The 22,315-nt window shown below is 41.9% G+C and overlaps 1 protein-coding gene across 3 annotated transcripts in view; it reads right to left on the minus strand.

The window, feature by feature from the left end:
• Positions 1–22,315, minus strand: part of dscaml1 (Down syndrome cell adhesion molecule like 1) — a 97,576-nt gene that overhangs the window by 25,439 nt on the left and 49,822 nt on the right. For 2 of the 3 annotated variants that reach the window (XM_077611139.1, XM_077611138.1), the window contains exons 4-14: positions 12,957–13,103; positions 12,601–12,879; positions 11,366–11,641; positions 10,977–11,276; positions 8,247–8,389; positions 7,463–7,592; positions 5,299–5,577; positions 4,110–4,238; positions 3,573–3,752; positions 794–999; positions 70–166 (exon numbers count right to left, since the gene is read on the minus strand). In XM_077611139.1, coding sequence (XP_077467265.1) covers positions 70–166; positions 794–999; positions 3,573–3,752; positions 4,110–4,238; positions 5,299–5,577; positions 7,463–7,592; positions 8,247–8,389; positions 10,977–11,276; positions 11,366–11,641; positions 12,601–12,879; positions 12,957–13,103 — 2,166 coding nt within the window. Of the gene's footprint in view, positions 1–69; positions 167–793; positions 1,000–3,572; positions 3,753–4,109; positions 4,239–5,298; positions 5,578–7,462; positions 7,593–8,246; positions 8,390–10,976; positions 11,277–11,365; positions 11,642–12,600; positions 12,880–12,956; positions 13,104–22,315 lie in introns of those variants that run through there. The other variant, XR_013303535.1, reaches the window with a different exon arrangement.

Here is a 22,315-nt window from a genome sequence, read left to right on the forward strand (position 1 = left end):
AAGACGCCCCATGTGAGCAAAACCAGGGGAGATGGAGACTTTTTGTGTTTGAAGAAAGAACACGCCAACCTTGCACCGTGAGCTGAATCAGGCCACGCCCTTCGCCGTACGAGTTGATGGCGTGGCACGAGAAGAAGACCGAGTCTTCGCGTTCTGCGGGTTTCAGCTGCCAGAAGAGATGGTGTGGTAAAGAAGGACAATGATTGGTCAGGAAAATTGTGGCAAATTTCAATAACATTGTAATTAATAGTCATTTTTGGCTGCGATAGAAAAAGCAAAAATCAATTTGCATACCAAGAAGCTGTATTGTCATTATGCCAAAATGATTTTTATTGTTTTCCAGGAGGTTTTGTTGACAGTTCATGAAGTTGACAAAACAAAAACTATTTTAATGAGAGTTCCAGATAAAAATGTAGTTATTTTTCTACTTTACTATGCAAGAATTGGTGTATTTTAGATCTAGAAGCTTAAAGAGGCATTGATTTTTTTAAATCATCCTTTTAGGTTCTTAAAATATTGTCTTTTTTTCCAGGTAGAACCAAGAAGAAACCACTAATCAACATTTTGATGTTGCGGCTATACAATTCATTGGAAGACTGCTTGCGTCTTAAGTTATTATTAAACATATTTAGCAAATTCGTTCCTTCATTGGCGCACCACCTTAGCAACATCATCTCCAGATGTACGAAGCTATTTTTAGAAGATGGTTGAAAATATATCTTCTGACGTCAAGACAAAAATACTTTTTGCGACTTGAGGACACAAAGCAAAACCGTTTGTGAGTCTTTCTTACCTTGAGAGTGGACAAGACCTCGTCCGTCTTTTCGTTCGGGCTGGTGGTGATGGAGTAGCGGGGGTTGCGGTCGGGGTCGATGACCGTATCGCCTCTTTCCCAACGGATGATGATGGGCCACTCCCCCCTGGCCGTGCAGTTCAGTTCCTTGATGTGACCCTTTTTGGCCATGGTGGTGTTGGGGTGACTGGTGATCATGGCTGGGACTGGATTGGCCAAGGGACACACGGTCAACCATTATGTTAGACTCCCTTGTGGGCGCATACTCGCATTGGTTAGCGACAACGTGACAATGATGTTAAAATAATTATTAGACTTTTTATACTTTAAGATAGTTTTTTTTTAGATGTTTCCGCATCCACACTCATTGATAGCAACATCGTCACAAGAAAACTGGGTCTTTTTGTACTTAAAGACCTTTTTTTTTTTTAGATTTTTCTCTCATTGATACTCATTGATTAGCAACAGTTTAACAATGTTGTTAAAATAATAATAAAATAAGACGTTTGTCTACTTTAACACCTTTTGTAGACCTTTCTGCATCCATACTCTCATTGATACTCATTGATTAGCAACGGTAACATAATGTTGTTAAAAGAATTCTTAGACTTTTTGTACTTTAAGACACATTTTTTCAGATGTTTCCACATCCATACTCTAATTAATTGCAACATCGTAACAAGAAATCTGAGACTTTTTGTACTTTAAGACCTTATTTTGGGTATTTCTGCATGCATACTCTCATTGATTAGCAACAGCGTAATGTTGTTAAAGGAATTCTGAGACTTTTTGTACTTTAAGACACTTTTTTTTAACGTTTCCGCATCCATACTCTCATTACTACTCTTTGATTAGCAACATCGTAACAAGAAATCGGAGACTTTTGTCTACTTTAACACCTTTTGTAGACCTTTCTGCATCCATACTCTCATTGATACTCATTGATTAGCAACAGCGTAATGTTGTTAAAAGAATTCTGAGACTTTTTCCTACTTTAAGACCTTCCTGCATCCATACCATCAATGATACTCATTAATTAGCAACAGCGTAAGAATTCCAAGACTATTTGTACATTAAAAAAAGGTGAAATGACTAAACAAGGCACACATTTTCATGCATTTTGACCTTGAAATCCTGAGTATGGCTCTCAAAGAATAACATTTGAGAATAGGAATTGTTTTCATCTTTCTCAATCAAAAAAGTTCCTGAGCCCTGATCTAAAAAAAAAAGTGACGGAGCAGAAAGCGACCCGTTTAAAAAAGATGCAGTGGAGAATCGCCAAATTCCAGCGATGAAGAGCAAAGGTCAATAAGCTGAAGTCAAAAAAAAGCTCCTCTCTCATTCTCCAATAGGTAAGAGTGAAGTCTAGGTGAATGAAGCGGCAAAAGCGATACACTCCGCCTCCCTCTGTACACAAAATCGCCGGCGCACTCAATCTTCTCGCGCACGCCATATCGACCCGAGGAGGAAGGTTCTGCTGTTTTGTTTTCATCGCTTATTCATCCCAGGCTACCTCCTTTTCCCCCCCTCACCCCACTGAAGCAAACAGGAAAAATTGAGGGAGGCAGAGCACAGGAACGCTTCAATCAATAACACTAATACCACAAGTAAAGCAGGAAGGGGGCGGGGCCGAGGCATGGCGGGGGGCGGAGTGACCCTTTAATAGAGTGCTTATTCATCCACTCCAGTCAAATGTGCCAGAAATGAATCGTTAAGATCTCTTTTGACAGGTGGGGTCACCGTCCACCACGATGGAGCTAATATTGTGGGTTTTTTTTCGTAATGGCGTCGTCCTCGAACGCGGCTTTTTCTATGAAGCGGGGGCAGGTTGTCCCCATTGATTGTGAGTAATGATTAAGCTCAAAGTGTTTCTTGATTGTCTGGAGACCGATCCCGAAGGTTCGGCGGATCAATCGCTCACTCGCTGGTCATTCTCACCGCGCTTTAAAATAGCGTTCAGGAGGAGGCTTCGTTTGAGGAGATCTTATTGGCTGCGTTGTGAACTGAAAGAAGTCCACGCGATGGAAGTGGCGTAGATTTATGACGGGATACATTGCAATAATGGTGTTTTAAATGGCGTTTTGTAAAAGGTACTCCAGCAAAATGCAAGAAATGATTTCGAAATATAGCAAAAAAAAAACGCTTGTATCGTTACTTTATTTTTTTTTCTTATAATTTTTTATTTTTTCATTTTATTTGTATTGTATTTAATTATTATTTCTTTTTTTGAAAATATCTGAACGAAGAACCTCCAACTTATACTAACAACAACTAAAATCGCTTGTATCGTTACTTTATTTTTACTTTTCTTTATTATATATTTTTTTTAATTAATTTTATTTTTTTAATTTTATTATTTTTAATATTTTTTTAGAAAATATCTGAACGAAGAACCTCCAACTTATACTAACAACAACTAATAAATATGAGGGCCTTTTCCATAACACACCCATTAATAATCTGTATATATCGCAATCTCAGATACTTATAATATTTTCACTACTATTCAATACATTACAATGACGATGCGCAAAGCGATTTGTGTAGATTGGATTAGTAGATCTATTCGATTTTTTTTTTTTAAATACACTCAATTTCTTGATTAAAAGAGGAGCACGTGATGTCACCAAATGCTTTTTTGACAGTACATATCCATTGCGTCATATTGTGGCTTAATGTGTCGGTGCGGACCCGTCGTCCAATCGACACGGGTATCATTTCTGAAGGTTCTTCCCTTGAAAACGGCAAGGAGGAGCGAAACTGGGGTTTATGTACTCACTCTTAACGGTGAGCGCCATGCTTTTGCTGATGTCCGAGCCCACGCCGTTGGAGGCCTGGCACAGGTAGAAGCCGCGATCCTCCTCCAGCACGTGGCGAATCAGCAAGGAGCCGTTGTTCATGATCTGGATGCGGCCCGTCAAAGGCACCGGGTGGTACTGCTGCGGGTTCCCGATCCCAGCTGACGAAAAAAAAATGCAGAGGATGAACAAAACTCAGGGTTGAAAAATCAAGAATAAAAGTCACAAGGTTTCAGAAGAATAGAGGGAAACTCCGAGTTGAAAAAGTCTAAAATAAAAGTCTAAAATTATCATTAAAATTCTGCACCTGAAAACTGAAATGGTGTAAAACTGCTTTTGGTAATTATGGTCAAAACTGCATTTAGAAACAAATACCTGGATTGACTTTGAACATCCTAAAAATAGTAAATGAACGGCAATTAATTTTGAGCATTGAAGCTCATTAGAGGAAACAGGTGAACTTAATGTGGTTGGGGGACGGGGGGTTGCAAATGAAAGATAAGAAGCTCATTATATACCCAGTGCGCTTTTGCCGTGCTTCCACATGACTTTGGGGGGAGGGTATCCATCAACCGAGCAGTTAAGGATACCCGACTTGCCGTAGATTCCGTCCTGGTTGTTGGGCTGCACCACGAAACGAGGAGGCACTGGGAAGAACAAAAAAATTGGGTGTATTATTGCATGATCTTGAAGGGGATTCATTTGCCATCTAAACTCATTGAGTGCATGGATTAAGGACTATTATGTTGACTACTACCTATTTATTATGTTCACTACTTATTCATTATTTATCGGTTCATTTGTTTATTATTTATTAGTTTGTTTGTTGTAATTCGTGCACCTTATGGAGAAGGTTTAAATCCCATTATACTTGTGTGATGACAATAAAAGGATTCAATTCAACTTAAGTCAGTTCAAGTCAAGTCAATTCTAGTCAATTCAATTCAAGACAAGTCATTTCAAGTCAAGTCAATTCTAGTCAATTCTAGTCAAGTCAATTCAAGGCAAGTCATTTCAAGTCAAGTCAGTTCAAGTCAAGTCAATTCTAGTCAATTCATGTCAAGTCAATTCTAGTCAAGTCAATTCAAATCATTTCAATTCAAATCATTTCAAGTCAAGTCATTTCAAGTCAAGTCATTTCAAGTCAAGTCATTTCAAGTCAAGTCATTTCAAGTCAAGTCATTTCAAGTCAAGTCATTTCAAGTCATTTCAAGTCAATTCAAGTCAATTCAAGTCAATTCAAGTCAATTCAAGTCAATTCAAGTCAATTCAAGTCAATTCAAGTCAATTCAAGTCAAGTCAATTCAAGTCAATTCAAGTCAATTCGAGTCAAGTCAATTCAATTCAATTCAAGTCAATTCAATTCAATTCAAGTCAAGTCAATTCAAGTCAAGTCAAGTCAAGTCAAGTCAATTCAAGTCAAGTCAAGTCAAGTCAAGTCAAGTCAAGTCAATTCAATTCAAGGCATTTGAAGTCATTTCAAGTCAAGTCAATAAAAGTAAAGCAGTTCTTTATAGGGGACTTCATTAACTCTTTGGCTGCCATTGACGGTGCTAGACATCCAATCCATTTTGACTTTAATAACAAAAAAAATACACAAATGTTCTAAAAACGGGTTGAACCCAGCTGGCTGTTTCATGAAAGGTGGTCGCTGGGATCGAAGGAATTTGTGAGTGAAAATCTACCCTTGTCCCGCATTTTACCCACCTGTGACAGTGAGTTGCCTCTCCGTGCTAACGGTCGCGGCGTCGTTGCTGGCGATGCACGTGTAGTTGCCGTTGTGCTTGAGGGAAACCTTGGAGATCTGCAGGGAGCTCATGAACTCCTTGGTGTCGATGGTGATGCCCGATGAAGGCACGATCTCCTGGCCGTCCTTGCGCCAGGTGATGCGGATGGGCATGTCTCCGGAGGCCACCACGCAGGCGATGTACATCAGTTTGCCGATGGAGGTCGACGGAAAGTCGAACGGCTGGATGAGCGGAGGAACTGGGCGGGAAGACAAAAATGGTGACGTAGGACGGCCATGACGGCGTGCAAAGAAAACAGAGCGTTGTCGAGAGCACGCCAGGACGGGTAACGGGGTGAAACGCGGGGCATGAGAGCGGGAGACGGAAGGCAAACGGAGTCGGCGGTTTGAGGCTTGTTTAAACGAGCCGGGGGTGAACGAGAGGGGAAGTCGGAGTTTCAAAGTCGGATAAAAACACGCCTAAAAAGAGGAAAAACATCTTTAAAAATTCACCCCCGAATAATGTCACCCACTAGTAGTCACCCTCAAAAGCAACCTATCGACACCCCCCCCCGGCAACCGGGCTCGTACCCCCCGCCAACCTCTCCACTCCAACCCGCCCTGCCCTGATAAAGCCAGCCCATAATAGCTGCTCTAATTAGAGCCCCATCCACGGGGGTGGTAGAATGGTGTTGCCATGGAGACCAATAGAGGCGATGCAGACTTGGGGAGGGTTACAGCTGAGACATCTGGGGGATTTAATCTGGACCTCATTAAAATTCATCTAATTAAATCACAGGCATGACGAGCACACGTGCGCACGCACTTTCTTTCACCACGTCTGATCGCATGACGTGCAATACGGACGGAGACAACAATGCGGGTGGCGCAGAGGGCAAATTGAATCCAAAGTCAAGGTGACAGGTAAAATCCACAGGTATCCATGTATGGCACGCTCTGCCATAAATCCTTTTCGATAGCACTTGGGCACGTGTAATTGCTCAGCGCACTCGGCCACTCGGCTCCTTAATCAGGGGTTACAAGAGGCGATGCATGCACGCTTTATTTTATTCCTGTAATGTTGGCAACCTTTCGGTTTTACGGTCACGCCCGCCTGCACCCGACACGTAAGTGCGAGTTATGCTATCAAGTGAATTTAGCCGGTTTTCCTCCCAGCAGTGTATTTTATATACCATATTGGCCCCCGAATATAAGACGACCCTCTCTTTTTTCAAGACTCAAATTTGAAAAAAAGACCAAAATCAATTATTATACACAAAAAATGACAGTACATCTGGAAGAAAAAATTATAACAATATATTGGAGAGAAAAGGCATGTTATATAGCCTTATACAAGGCTCATCCATGTTAGCAATTCACCAATTTATGCTTTGAATCAAGGGTGTCAGACTCTGGTTGGTTCGCGGGGCGCTTTAACGTCAACTTGATTTCACGTGGGCCCGACCATTTTAGATATAATATTTAGATTTTTTGTTTTTAATAAATGGATGAAAAGAACTGGATTAAAACCCCTGAATATTCAGTTTTTTTATAGATCTAAAACAATGTTTATTTTAGCTTTTTTATATATTTTTTGATTTTACAAAATGATTTTTGAACTAAAAACACCGAAGAAATGGATTAAAAATTACAATTATTGATTTAAAAGGGGGGAAAAAAATCAGGAAATTTAATATACATCTATACTCTTCATTTTAATTTGATCCTAAAACAGAAAGTCGGCACTCATCATTTACTTTCCCGGGCCACACAAAATGATGCGGCGGGCCAGATTTGGCCCCCGGGCCGCCACTTTAACACATGTGCTTTAAATTGAAAAACATCCATCACTCCCCCCAAAAAAGCTCAATTATTCAATTTTTTACGTAACTTAAAATACTAGGCGACTTTCTAAAATACTCTCAACAATATATATGTATTCATTTACCACTTTAATTAAGATAACAAAAAGCGTTTGCTATAATCACAACCCCCCCCCCCCAAAAAAAAATCAGTATGGTAGTTATTTGCCCCATCAAAGAGAACAAAATCCTCCGTATCGGAAGACCATTTTATTCTTAATTCACATATAATTAAACTGGTGCATTTTTAGAATAACGAGTAAATTGGAATAAGTGGACTCACCTTTGACAGTGACATAAACCGTCTGCTTGATGAACAGTTGCGGCTGTATGAGCACGCTACAGATGTACGCCCCCTCGTCCATTCCCTTCTGGACATCGGTGAGCTTTAACGTACCATTTTCAAAGACCACCTGCAAAGAGTCATGTCGGGGTCCCAGTTAAGGCCGAGCATGACTGACCAGCGTTCAAATTGAAGGTCAAAATGATATCCTGAAACATGTTAGCCACCAATATTAACATCAACTAATGATATATCATCTCATTTTCTGAACCGCTTTATCCTCACTAGGTTCACGGGGGGTCCTGGAGCCTATCCCAGCTGACTTGGGGCCAGAGGCGGGGGGGACACCCTGAATGGGTGGCCAGCCAATCGCAGGGCACAATGAGACAAACAACCAATCACTCGTAGCTAGGGGCAATTTAGAGTGTCCAATCAGCCTACCATGGATGTCTTTGGAATATGGGAGGAAGTCGGAGTACCCAGAGAAAACCCACAGAGGCCCGGGGAGAACATGCAAACTCCACACAGGTGGTCTGACCTGGATTCGAACCCAGGACCCCAGAGCTGTGAGGCCGACATGCTACAACTAATGATATCTTATAGTAAAAATAAAGTAAACAGTCCAATATTTCCCCCCAAAAAAGCCGCCTCGAGCATCTCACTACCACTGAAAAGTAGGCGCGACCATTCGTTTGAATTCCCGAGTAAGTAATTTTCATATATGTTATGATTATTATTGTTTTTATGGTGAGAAAGAAATGGTTTGTATTGACGTTGACTTCACCTGACGATGGTTGTCAGGTAGCAGAAGCCCCTCCTTGTACCAGTTGATGGAGTAATAGGGGTAGCCAATCACACGACAGTTTATAAAGGAGCTCCGTCCTGCCACCGCCGTGATGTTCTTCAACGGACGAATCCTGGGACTGCCTGATCGACGGCGAGAAGGCGAAGGCGGCGGGACGGAGGGGTTTTTACCACAAGAGAGAGGGTGGGGAAAAACATATTATTAGATCATGGTGTCGAACTTAGGCGTGGAATTTTTGAGGGGAGGAATAACGAGGGGAGGGTGATTGGGTTGGGGGAGAGAAGGGGGAGATGGTTTTTAAGACGTTCTAATAACGGAATTTCTTTGACCAGGGGTCTCGAACGCAACTTAAGTTAAGAACGTGAACAGAAATTGTTTACGTCTCGTTACTTCACGTTTCAACCAAATAACTGAGCTGCAAATGCTATTTCACTATGGCTAATATTTGATAAAACAATAATAAAAACTAGCATGATTCTGAGCTGCTAGTAAAAAGCTGCAGAAACATTAAAGCTAAAAGTAATATATCGCCATCTATTCATTTTCTATTGTGTCACATGAGTGTAACATAAGTTTCCAGAATGTATAAAGAAAATGAAGCACGTAGGACACATGTCAAAGTGGCGGCCCGGGGGCCAAATCTGGCCCGCCGCATCATTTTGTGTGGCCCGTGAAAGTAAATTATGAGTGCTGACTTTCTGTTTTAGGATCAAATTAAAATGAAGAGTATAGATGTATATTACATTTCCTGATTTTCCCCCTTTTACATCAATAATTGTAATTTTTTAAATACATTTTGTCTGTGTTTTTAGTTCAAAAAACACAGAAAAAATGGATTAAAAAATTACAATTATCCATTTAAAAGGGGGAAAATCAGGAAATTTAATATACATCTATATTCTTCATTTTAATCTGATCCTAAAACAGAAAGTCGGCACTCAGGATTTACTTTCCCGGGCCACACAAATTGATGCGGCGGGCCAGATTTGGCCCCCGGGCCGCCACTTTGACACATATGCTGTAATGTGTAAAAAAAATCCAATTGTGTTCACTCTGCGCGCAACTTCAGCAACATGCGACAGATAGAACGACTCAAGAGCGAAGAAAAATTGAGATAAAATGTGTCTCGAGTCAATGGAGGACAAGAGTTGGATGATTCACCGTCACCTGTTGCCTGACCTCCACATCTCTCACATTATCTTACGCACATCTTTATTTTCATCTTCCCTTCCACGCCACCCCGCCTGGCACCCCGCCTCCTCACTTCCTCTCCTCCGAATCTCAGTGTGCGCCCGGCTTTGAAGTCGCGGCTTTGACGAGCCAAAGATGTATTATTCAGCGGCGCCGTCTCGCTGGCTGGCTGGCTCACGCTCACCAAAACACACCGCAGTTATACACCGTCTATCCACATGTCTTCTCCACAATGACTGTAGCTGTCGGCCCTGTGACTGGCTGGAATAAGTCGAGTCTACCCCATTTCTGCCGGCGACGTATTTAGCGTATTTTCTGATAAATCAACTGCCTCCGCGTATAAGCCGCACCCTTAAAATTGCCTTAAAATGATTGAATTGTACAATTTCTCTCGTATAAGCCGCAACTTGATTCACAATTTTCACCTCCATAGGGAGTTCAAATGTGTTACTTTGAAGGGAAAATCTTAAGAAAAATCATCGCACGTGGTATTTCTGAGATACTTTATAAATTGATTGCTAGATTGCATATTCCTTAAGGGTGTTGCCTGGACGTAGACAATTCAAAAAGGAAGTCATGTGACCAGTACAACCAGGAAGTGTGTCCGAGTCGCCGGTAAAAGGTAAGATGATGGCGCTCTGAGCGAGCAAGGGCAGGCACAAGTGAGTGACTTTTTTCAGGTTTTATGCAAGATAGGGTTTATTTTTTTTCTTGAATTTCATTCGTAGACGTCAAAATAAATTTCGTTTAGCGTTTTATCTGTTTATCTTTTCTCTATTTTGAAATAAATGACCGCATTGTCTTGCGTTAGAGCGTTTGGTCTTTGTCACCTTGCAGTTCCGTGCATGTCAAGTCTAATTTGTGCGCATATAAACCGTAATTTGTGCGCATATAAGATGTAATTTGTCCGCATATAAAACGTAATTTGTGCGCATATAAGCCGTAATTTTTGCGCATATAAGACGTAATTTGTGCACATATAAGACGTAACTTGTCCACATATAAACCGTAATTTGTGCGCATATAAGACGTAATTTGTGTGCATATAAGACGTAATTTGTGTGCATTTAAACCGTAATTTGTGCGCATATAAGACGTAATTTGTGTGCATATAAAACGTAATTTGTGCGCATATAAGACATAATTTGTGCGCATAGAAGCCATAATTTGTGCGCATAAAAGAAAATTTGTGCGCATAAAAGACAATTTGTGCGCATATAAGCCGTACCCTTGATTCAGTCATCATTTTTTGGAGTGACAAATACGGTAAAATACGGTAGGTGAAAATTGGATTATTTTCCAGGACACCTATTAAACTCTTTTAGGGATTACGGAAATTACACGAAGATAACCGAGTGTTTCCTGTGACGTTGAGTTCATTAGCGACAAGAGGAAGGAGAGAAAAATGGAGGTCAAGAAATAGAGGAGTCGATGGGTTGGGGTGGAGGAAGGGGGGGAGGAAGGGGTGAGGCCCTGAGAAGCCTCAAATATGACTGATATTGAAAAGTAGACAGGCACCTCTTACGTTTATGCGCGCTTGGTACTCGGCGCTCCCGGCCGAGTTTCGTGCGGCGCACCGGTACAATCCTCCGTCGCGGATCTGCGGGTTGCTGACGTTGACGTAGCTGACCGTGCTCCCGTCCGAATGCGTGTACTGACTGGCCCGCACCCGGGACAGGTCGCGAGCCACGGGCTCGTCGTCCAGAGTCCAGGCGATGGTGGGCGGGGGCGCTCCTTTGGCGGTACACATCAGGGAGAAGGGTTCGCCCGGGACCACCACCTTCTCGCTAAAGGACGCCACAATACGCGGGGTGCCATCTGAGGAAAACGGATATTTTCAGGGATTTAGCCCAACGTGACAAACGCCAGAAAAGGACGGTTCTTGTGGATTTGTTGAGGAACTTTACCTTCTAGTAGTATGATGGAGAAGTCCTGGGCGGTCTGAGTTTTGCGCGTGGCAAAGCACTGGTAAGCTCCCGAATGTCTTTTCTGGGCCGCAGAGATGAACAAGGTGTCGTTGTGTGCCCCCTGGATGGAGAAGTGCTGGTCGGGCAAGACCGGTTCCGTGTTGCGGTACCACGACACCGTGTAATGGGGGGAACCCTGGACGGCGCAAGAAAGGATGACCGTGCTGCTGATGCCCGTCTTCAGGTTCTTCGGGGACAAAGTGACCCGCAGGGGTTCTAAAGGTGGAGAAACGGGTTTTTTATTCGGGTGTGTCCGAAGATTCATTATTATTTTTTTGCTTCAATTCAGTGGATATTTAGAAACTTCTAAGTTGGGGCATTTCTATCAGGTTGAGCCAATTGTTGAAAGTTAGTGCGAATGGCGGAGCGATCGCTAATACGAGAGGAATATACACTACCGTGTATTGCTGTTTAATATACCCCCCATTTAATATATTAAACGGCAGGGGTATATTAAATGGCGCACAAACGGGAAGGTACGATCCACTACGCATTCTTTATGCCGTGACGGGGTGCATCAACGTTTTGCAGACTAAAACTACTAAACTTACTGCTCAGGTTAAAACTACTTACTGCTGAATAAAGTCTGACTTGGAATTTTAATGAACTTAAGTATCTATAATTATGCCCCCACGAACACCATACAAATCTTGCCAAAAAAGCCAAGTTGCCATTTAATATACCCGGGTATATTAAACGGCAGGGGTATATTAAATGGCGCACAAACGGGAGGCTCAAAAAAAGCAAAAATCATTTCATATACTAAATATTAAACGTATATTAAACGGCAAAATACGGTACTTTTCGTTGGCAAGTGGCCTTGCGTTATCCTCTTGTGAGGACATTTGTGTGCATCATTTTGGGAATATTTTGAAGGGAAGACAAAAGCAAACAACCCTCGATAGGTTGCATCTGAAAGTCAGGGTGGAGGCGGGGCCAATAGAGCCAACCCGGGGGAAGAAAGGTATCAAAATGTAAAAGAAAAATTAGAATTAAGTCTAGTGTAAAGTTAGATTAAATTTATTTTCGAGTGTGTCTGCATCGTAATCCAAGTTCATCTAAATTTGTCTACGTTATGTTACAAGCGCGTTGCCGTGCAAACTTCCCGAGAAGTCCCAAATGACGGAAAATACGTTGTAATACCAGCAACAACGCGGCGGCTTTAAAATCCTCACCTATGACGTTGAGATGACCCGTCACCTCCTTGGAGCCAAAGCTGTTGGTGACCTCGCAGATGTAGTTCCCGCTATCTTCCAGCCTCAGGTCGGAAACGGTAAGCCCCGTGATACGCCGCGTCCAGCGAGAATCCGCCGGGAGCGGCCTCCCGTCCTTCAACCATCTGACGGTGGGGTTGGGGTAGCCGGACGCCACGCAGGGCAGCTCCACGCTGTGCCCTACCTTCACCTCACCGGACTGGAAACTGTCCAGCACTGACGGGGTGGACTCCGTAGGGTCTGAACGGGAGGGGGGACGGCGAGAAAAATGAATTCCAGGTTCCAGTCATGGTGGAATAAAATAAAATGTGGTGTACCCATAACGGAGAGCCTGGCTCCGTTGCTCTGCCTGGTCTCGCCGCTGTACTTGTGCTTGGTGATGCAGCGGTAGGTGGACAGAGCATCTTCCTTCTGGACCTCGGAGATGTACAGAGCTCCGAAGGAGGTCAAGAAGAAACGGTTACCTGACGAAGGGAGAAAAGAGGAGAAGGCAGGCCGATTAGTTGGAGTCAGCTCTTATCTCGTTGGGGGATGTCAAAATGTTTCACGGGCTGGCAAAATAAAGACATGAGATGTGTGGGCGAGAAGAGGGAGGACAATTGGAGGAGGCCATTACGGACAAAGGCTCAAGTTGAGAGGATTTCCCGTTGGTGAGATTAAAGAGTTGGGGGCAAAAGTGGGTTTTGTTTTTTTTTCTCCACGGGGGTCTTGCGAGCAAGGCAACAGAATCGCATCAATCGACCAGACGGAGCGGCTCAGAGATGAGCTAATATACAGCTAACGCAAAAACGTACACATAAATCATGTCTAAAATATATTTGTCTAATTTTGAATGTAAATATATGTACCCACACAGTCTTCCCTGGTTTATCGCGACTTTACCTATTCACTTCTTCGCGATTTTTTCTGCTATTAATTATTAAGATATTTTTTTAACTTGATAAAAATGTAAAAAAATTTAAGCGGAAGCCATTCCTGCTACTAGGACTCAGCAGTGAAGAAAAAAAAAAGTTAAAAGAGGGGTGACCCTACTTTGCGATTTTTCGATGATCGTGGTATAAATTAACCGCGATATTTGAGGGATTACTGTATACACGTATACACATATTGATTATTTATTTGTCTGTTTGTTTGTTGTTGTTGTTATTTGTGGACTTTGTGGTGAAGCTTTAAATCTCATTATACTTGTATAACGACAATAAAAACATTCAATTCAATTCAATATATAATAACATGTGATCAGGCCTGATGTTCTGATCGCCTCCGTTCCAATTTTTAATCCAGAACATCCCTATCATAAACAAAGACTATAATACTTTTGTTATTATTGTATGGATGGATGTTTCAGAATTTAAACTTCCACAAATTGAAATAGATGATTACATTAGAATGACATCGTCGCGAGTTTATGACCCACGAACAAATATTCTCACATTCGCATGAGATATTTTCAATTGGAATTTTGATATGTAATAAACATACTTTTTGGGAAAATCCGATCTTATGATGCTTATGAAGAATACTCAATTTTTGGGAGATTTCTATTGCTTTGTTACAGTCCGGGAAAACTCCCGACAAGCAGACATTTCAAATAGAATGAAAAACAAAATCACGTTAGCGAGCCTAGCGCAGCACTTAGCTAAACACACCAAAGCTTTTTAGCGCGTCCCATCCATCCAGCCAGATTTGCGCCGCAAAAAAAGACGGATGGCGAAGAAGGAGACGAAAAAGAGACCCAGGGAGTCATTGTCGCTCTTAATAATTCATCTTGTGTGTACGTGTATTACCGTAACTGCAGATTAGTGTCATTTTCATCCCAGTTCTGTTCTGGCCGTGATTTTTCCACGTGTCAATAAAAAAAGAAAAAAAGTGTGCTTGTGTGCTTAGAAACGAAGGAAGAGAGTGAATTTCAGTGTTTGATTTTTTCCGCTTGCCTGAATGTTTTTGTATTCCGTCTCAAGCCCGAAGGCTTATTTCAGACAGCGCGCACTTGAGGCTTTCTCGTAAGCCGCGCATTGTTTGGTTCCGCCGACGTGACCGCAAAGTGCGCCCGTGTGTTTGCACGCCGCGGCCGTTGTTTGCTTTGCGTGTTCCCGTGTGTCGTTACAAGGCCGACGCCAGTACGACACAGGTGGGCTAAGTCACTGGAAATAAAAAAGGTACGCCATAGGCACGCATTGTATGCGACGTATTTAGTTTTTTTTTTTTTACGTAACGGTTGGAAACGAGGGCGACGGAGACGTGAGATGTAATTTCCCAACTCTGCCCTTTTATTCCAACCTGGCTATTAAGCCTTAGAGGATAATGTGCACTTGGCGAGTGGAAGTCTGCGTAACACGCCGCCGCGCCCTGTCACAACATGCCTGCCGAGGGAAAGACGGCCCTGCGAGGAGGAGGAGGAGGAGGAGGAAGAGTAGCAATTTCAAAGACGACAAAGAAAGGGAGAGAGATACGTCGAGGACAAATTAATGAGGAAGAGCTCGTCGGTATTCCAGGAAACAAGAAGACCTGAGATCTCTTTGGAGTCTTTGTGCGCTCGTACTTTGTAGACACGGATTTAACATAATGTTGTGGAGTCGCTTATTTTTGCACACTGGGTCGAGTCCGGGTCACCTAATTGCCAGCCGTAAACAATGAAATGTTTCTAAATGTTGACATTGAGAGCTATACAAATAATTTAAAAGTCAACATACATGAAAATGTGGTTTTTTTTCAGCCTTTTCACCACTTTGAGTAGAAAAAGTCTCGGAATTGTTTTGACAATACTGTTACGGTGTTGCTAATCAATGAGAGTATACATGCAGAAGATCCTAATGAAAAAATATGATTTAAAAATGCGTTAGAGGTGGTGTCAATGCCACAGTGACCCTTTTTCGTTCTCTAACCAGCATCACATTCCTTTGCTAAATGCTCCTCTTATTAATGATTGCAATTCCCCTTGTTAAGCGATTTAAAACCATAAAAATGCAATGTGGCACATATTTTCACACACGCACAGGGCACACGCAAAAATTTAAAATGTATTACAAAGTGGACGGCTTTCAGCCCTGGCAGAATGGGCTATTGCCGCCATCTGGCAGACATATACTGATATGTCTCCCATTATAACGGCCGGGGAGGGAACTTTTTCAGCTTTATTCATTTTAAGACATTAATAAATCATTTTCTTATAATTTTCTCTCGTTTTTGTATGTTTCTTACATCTTCCATACATAATTGGGACCCTCTGACCAATTTTAAAGGATTTAGTTGGTAGTTTTGTGAGGACTGTGGAACGAATTAGAGAATTTACATATAAAGTACACCTCTACTTACAAAAAAAGTTCTGGAACCAATTTATTTCGTAAGTAGAGGTACGACTGTATTTGACATTCTCCTCCCCTACGCCGGAGGAGATGAGCCCACAGGTAAGGAGGGCAGCAAATGGAGATTGATGGAGGCGTCGAGAGGGAAGATAAAGAGCGGCACGGCGCCGGGAGTGAAAGGGACGAGCCCGAGAGCGGCACCTGAGCCAAAGCCATCCGTCCGTGTGTATATCTGTCTCGTCTTCTCGTGGGAGAGAGATCAATTCCCGTCTAGTCTGCCAACGCCTCCAGGACTCTTGTTCTTCTTCTTGTTATTGTTGTTGTTGTTGTTGAGTGCGAGTTTGGAAGACGAGGCGTCACGCTCTGCTTTCCTCTAATGATTTCTCATTCGACCAGAGACATTTCTTTAGGTTCGACCCAGCAGGCCCTCGTATTCTCCTCATTTTGAATTGAATTGAATGCTTTTATTGTCATAATACAAGTACAATGAGATTTAAAGTTTTCACCACAAAGTGCACAAATATCAACAAACAAGCAAATGATCAATAAATAAGTCATAAAGAAAGAAGTAGTCAACATAATAAGTAGTACACAACATTGAATAAGTGGTCACATAAGTACAATACATCTGCAAAAGATGGAAATTAGCCCTCGGCTACAATCTTACATATTTACATATATATGTTTATCAAAATGAATATTAATATGTTCACCAATATGTGCCGTCTCTTATTAAATAAAGTCAAACTAAAAGTGATTAGCATTAAGTCTTGATTTGGGCCGAACTCGATTTGAGGATGTTGACGGCTATTGGGAAGAAACTGTCCTTGATTTTGTTTGTCTTGGCTGTTATGGTCCTGTAGTGCCTATCAGAGGGTAGCAGGTTGAAGAGGTGGAAGTTAGGGGGTGTGTATTGTCTTTTATGATAATCTTTGCTCTTCTCAGGCACTAGGATTTGTGTAGATGCTGGACAGGGTAGGTAGGGGCAATTGATGATCTTTCGGGCTGTGTTGATCACCCTCTGCAGTTTTATTCCTGTTGGCTTCTGTGCGGATTGAGTGCCACACTGACACAGTGTAGGTCCTTCCTCTTTTGTTTTGTCATCTCATCGTGCCAAGCTTCTTTCAGTCCCAGCCTATTCCCTTCCTCCTCTCTTCTCTTCGCCGTTCCGAATGGAGTTGAGTTCAGATGATTGGCCCGAGGCGCCGAGTCAAACCGAGTGCAAAGAGAAAGAGAAGCCCCCCCATTGGACGTGCGCGTGCACGTGCAAATACCCCACCAAAAAACGTGAAGACGAGGGAGGAGGAGAAGGGGGAAACAAGGGAGGCCCCGCCCACATTGCAACACTTGCCATGTTTGAAAAAGGTGAGGCGGAAAAGGTAGTGTTAAAGATAATAAATATGTGAATCTATTTTGAAAAAGTTGCTGCCAAGAGGAGGTGGGACCACCAGGAGGAATGTTCTTAAAAGCATAGCGCACAAAATTAGGAGGAAAAAGGTATTTTCAGATACAAACTAGTCAAGGGACAGGAGAGCAAAAATAGATGAAAAGGCAAGCAAGGGAAAACGGGAGAGGAAATGGCGTAAGTTGAGAGGGTGTGTGCGTGTGCGTGTGTGTGTGTGTGTGTGTGGAGTGGGGGGTGCTGCCATGCAAATGAAGGCGGCGCTGCAGCAGTGCAAAATAACAGCTATTCACGCTGTTGGATTCATCATTTATTAATACGCAAAGGCCTCCAAAGCCCTCCCTTCCTCCTTCTTCCCTTCATCAATTTTTTTTTCTCCTCCATAATTTTACCCATTCCCCTGCTTTCATCAGATTCTGTCTTTTTTTTTCGCGCTCACTGTTGCTAGGGCCCGGGCGCTCGCATGACAACAGCTGGGTAGGGGGCGCTGCGACGGTGCCAGCTCGCCGACGGGGTACCTTTCGTCGGAGGTGCAAACGGAAGGAGACGTTTAAAGAATGGCGATGGATAGCCATGGAGGGGGAAGAAATGGCTAATTGGTTAGCCGGCTTGGGTTAGCGGATGTAGGGGGGCTAGATTGGTGAATTCTTCCTGCTTTGGCTCTTGATGAAAATGTTTGCGTGTCGTGGATTTGGTTTTCGGGCAATTGCAGCTTAAGACACAAACAATTCTCACTAAGAAATCTCACTCATTGTCGCTAACATAAACGGATTGTCAGTTTTCTCGACTCCACTTGACAGGGTGGTGCAAAATTGGACTTTTTAATCACTGCTTGGTTTTGTGCCATGCAAAGGTCAGGATGTACTCTATAAAGAAACTATGTTCAAAATGTGAAAACAAATTCTAAAAATAGCAGCAGTCACAAAATAAAGCCCAATAAAAGGGGCCAATGTTGCCAATTCCCTTTGGACAACATTATCTTTACCTTGAGAAATTTAAAAAAATATAAACTAAACTTCAATTTTCCAGGCCAATATATGCATATTACTTATTTAAAATGTATTACCAAAATTTTGTACAATATTATTTATTTTAAAATGTTTTTTTTACAATTAATTTATTTATTTTACAGGTCAAATTATTTGGGGACCATCCATTTTTTTTAAAATCTTGCCACGTATGGTGAATAAAATGAACAGTAATAAGTATCCACAACGCATTTCAATGGTGTCAACTATGAGCTATTTTCTCAGCTAGATGCATTCAGCAAATAGTGTGAGAATAGCGGATTGAGACTCATTGTTTTGTTTATACGGGAGCTTTTCTTGTTATGCGTTGTAGGCCTCCGCAGGCCACTGAAATCTTTTTAAAACACACCAGGCAGAGCCTTTAATCTGACAGTATTTACAGCTCCGAGTAATCACGCACAACAAGTAGGCCTTAAGAAAGCATAAAAGAAAATCTGACCCGCAGAACAGGTTAAAAAAATAAAAAAATAAAAAAAGTAAATGTTAGCATGTTATTCTATGGATACAAAGCTGTGTGTTCAGCACTCATCGCTGTCTGATCATTCAGCACCATGGATAGCGCTTTTCTTCAAACTCTCAACTACCAACCAGGCAAGTTTCAGTAAAAGCCTCATTGGTCAAATTGTCCCTGTTGTTTCAGTTGGAATAAAAACCAGCACGCATATGGCCTTTTTAAAAGAATTTGGTTAGACACCTGTGGCCTAGAGGACTATTTTCTCGAGGACTTATTAGTGACTGCAATTTTACAAAAGAGTCTCATTATAGGCATTGGCAAAAATATTGGCGTTAAAGTCGGAGGGAAAGACCAATAACAATATTAAAATGGTGAACAAAAACCTCTAATAGGAATCTGTTAACAAGTTCTTTTTGGATAAGTGCAGCTAAAAAATGAACTATATAAAAGGTGTTTATTGGTCAGAGGAAAAACCTCGCAAACCCAGTCGAACTATAAAGAAACTAGACTTATGGTCCGGAAAAAGAGGAATAAATAACATTTTTAATTACATATTATTTAGCAGAAACATTGGCAGGGAGCATGGCAAGGTTTGCAATGTATTCACTGGAATTTAGTTATTTTTTAAGGCAAAAAATACATTCAGGATATGAACACATTCACATAACCAGTTTGCGTTTTTGCCAAAAATCCGTATTTAATTTAAACTTTGTCAATAACCACATTGTGTTTGACTTTGGATGTTTCTACTGCGTCTAAATAGAACAAAATAGAAACTCCTCGGTAGCGAATCGGCCGCTACTCGCAATTAATTTCCTTGATAATGATCAAGGGTCCATTACGGCTCATTTTAAGGATGCGCTCGGAAAGCATAAAAAGCAATTCCATTTGTGCTGCTCAATTTTCAACCCCCCCAGATAGCTATATATTAGCATCCCCAACCTCGCCCCCCCCCCCCAAACCATGCACACAAAGACTTTATAAAACAAGCCTAGTCTAACAAAGCGCTCATTCCATCCCAACGTGTAATTAACACCTTCAGTTCCCACACCTGAATTCCGTTGATATGTGGCAAGGTAGAAATAAATCAAATGAAGACGTTGTCTTCCAATAAAGCCAAGTCAGCCCGTGAAGCCCCGCCCACCGGCATCGCTCCCCTCTAACAAACCCAGCGTATTAACAGGCCATTACAAGGGCAGATGAATGAAAATGAACAGAGCCGCCGCTGCGAATCGTCGGCGTGTCAAATCAATAGCGGCCCCTTTTCCCCGCCATCCCCTCCCACCTTTTCAGCGCCGCTATCGTTTCCTTATTTTGCTCTCATTTGTTCTGTCGTAGGGGCGTAAAGGAGCGGCGCGTATTTGACAAAGGGAAATCGACACCTCCTGACAACAAGCAGGAGAACAAGCACCCTCCTCCTCCAGTTGCATCTCTTACTCCGCTATGAAATGAACACTGGCACACTATCTCGCTTTTATTCAAACTCAAAGCACAATACCAGACGAGCGGCGCTAGGGACAACTCAACGGCGCAGAGACGGTAAAAATGGTGGCACTTTTAATCAGTGGAAGATCAAAATCTTCAAGGCTCACAACGATCGTATTTTCTCGCATATTAGCCGCCTCCGCGTATAAGCCGCACCCTTAAAATGGCCTTAAAATCATTGAATTTTTTACATTTCTCTCGTATAAGCCGCACCCTTAAAATGGCCTTAAAATCATTGAATTTTACAATTTCTCTCGTATAAGCCGCCCTGTGATTGACAATTTTCACCTCCATATTCATGGTTTTAATAGGGAGTACAAATGTGTTACTTTGAAGGCAAAATCTTAAGAAAAATCATCGCACCTGATATTTCTGTGATACCGTATTTTCACGACTATAAGGCGCACTTAAAAGTCTTACATTTTCTCCAAAATAGACAGGGCGCCTTATAATCCAGTGCGCTTTATACATGGACCAATACTAAAATTGTTATCACGATAAAATAAAATAAATCCGTGGATAGAGTACACCATCCTCTACAAATCTCACAACTACGGCAAGCAGCCCCCGACCGACTCTACTATTTCCCCCGTAGAAAAAGTACTGTGCAGTGACTGCTGGGATATGTAGTTCTTTTGTCAATACACCCAATGGATTGTGGCCCAGACATCGACATCAACACAGCTTTACGAAGCATGGGAGACAGCGTTGGAATAGTTACGCTAGCTACTATTCGCGAATGGACTGTGGCCGCCTGGACGAACGTATAAAACTCAGCGTTTTCAATGACTCATTTGGACAATTGTTCAATTCGGACACAGAAAATGAGGACTTTGTTGGATTTGTGGGTGATGATGACCTGAGTACATTGTAAAATGGCTAAATAAAGTACAACCCAACATAGTTTTGCTTCCGTTGCCTTTTTAAAAACGTGTTTTTAGCGTGTCCGTATGTTTAAGCTGGTGTTCACCTCGTCCCCTCCTGCTTCCCCGCTACTGGGTCCAAATCCCTCCGATCGCGCCACGACGGCTCGCCGCGATCGTAACATGAATGGTCTGTTTGGATTTTTGGAAACTGATACGTACTTTATGGTACGCAATACAAGGTCCATAATAGCATTTATCTTATGAAATGGTAAAACAACAATTTTAATACTATTCTATCATATGACCATTAATAGGAATAACACTTTATTTGAAATTGGAAAAAAAATAGTATAATTTATCACTCTTTCACTGTTAATTAGACAAAAACTTCCTCACAGACGGTACAAATTTTACATTTCCTAAAAAAGAAGTGTATTTTTAAGAGCAACACAATAATAATCCAACATTCCTAACAGAGATTATTATAGTGAATAAATTCCATAGCAAATTTTTGGTTCATTTATAGAATAGTGTCACCTTTTACGTGCTATAAAATACAAATCTCTTGCAAAGCATTAACCTCTACTCTTAAATGGACCAAATAGAAAATCCAAAATAACTCATGCCAACTTCAGCCCAATTAAAAAAAGAGATCAATAATAATCTATTGGTATCCAAACTCTTTAACATCAATCCATACTAAGATAATTTCATATTCTGCCGATCTGCCTTTTCCATATTCAGCTTGCCATCGTGGCAATACATTAGCATGCCAACACGCACGTAACATGTTCCATTTGATCAATTTTCTTTACACCCTGTAGCAGCAAGATGTAAAAACTTTATTGATCCCTGGAGGCGCTTTTGTTACGCTAGCATAACACAATTTACACATGCATACAAAAGCGCTTGCTACGAGGAAACGGCTGTAAAAATAAATCACCTCGTCGATCTGTGCAAGTGACGCCTGGCCGAGAGGAGCGCCGGATTCCCACTTGAAGATTCCTACTCATTCTTTAATGAAATGTCACTCGGACGGGGATTACGGCTTTGTGTTTGCCAGGCTATTTGCATTAATATTAAACGAGGCTTTTCTCAAGGGTTTCTGTGGAAGATTCCGAATGGAAATTCCCTTT

This window comes from Stigmatopora argus, chromosome 10 (assembly GCF_051989625.1).
Source record: "Stigmatopora argus isolate UIUO_Sarg chromosome 10, RoL_Sarg_1.0, whole genome shotgun sequence".
NCBI lineage: Eukaryota > Metazoa > Chordata > Actinopteri > Syngnathiformes > Syngnathidae > Stigmatopora > Stigmatopora argus.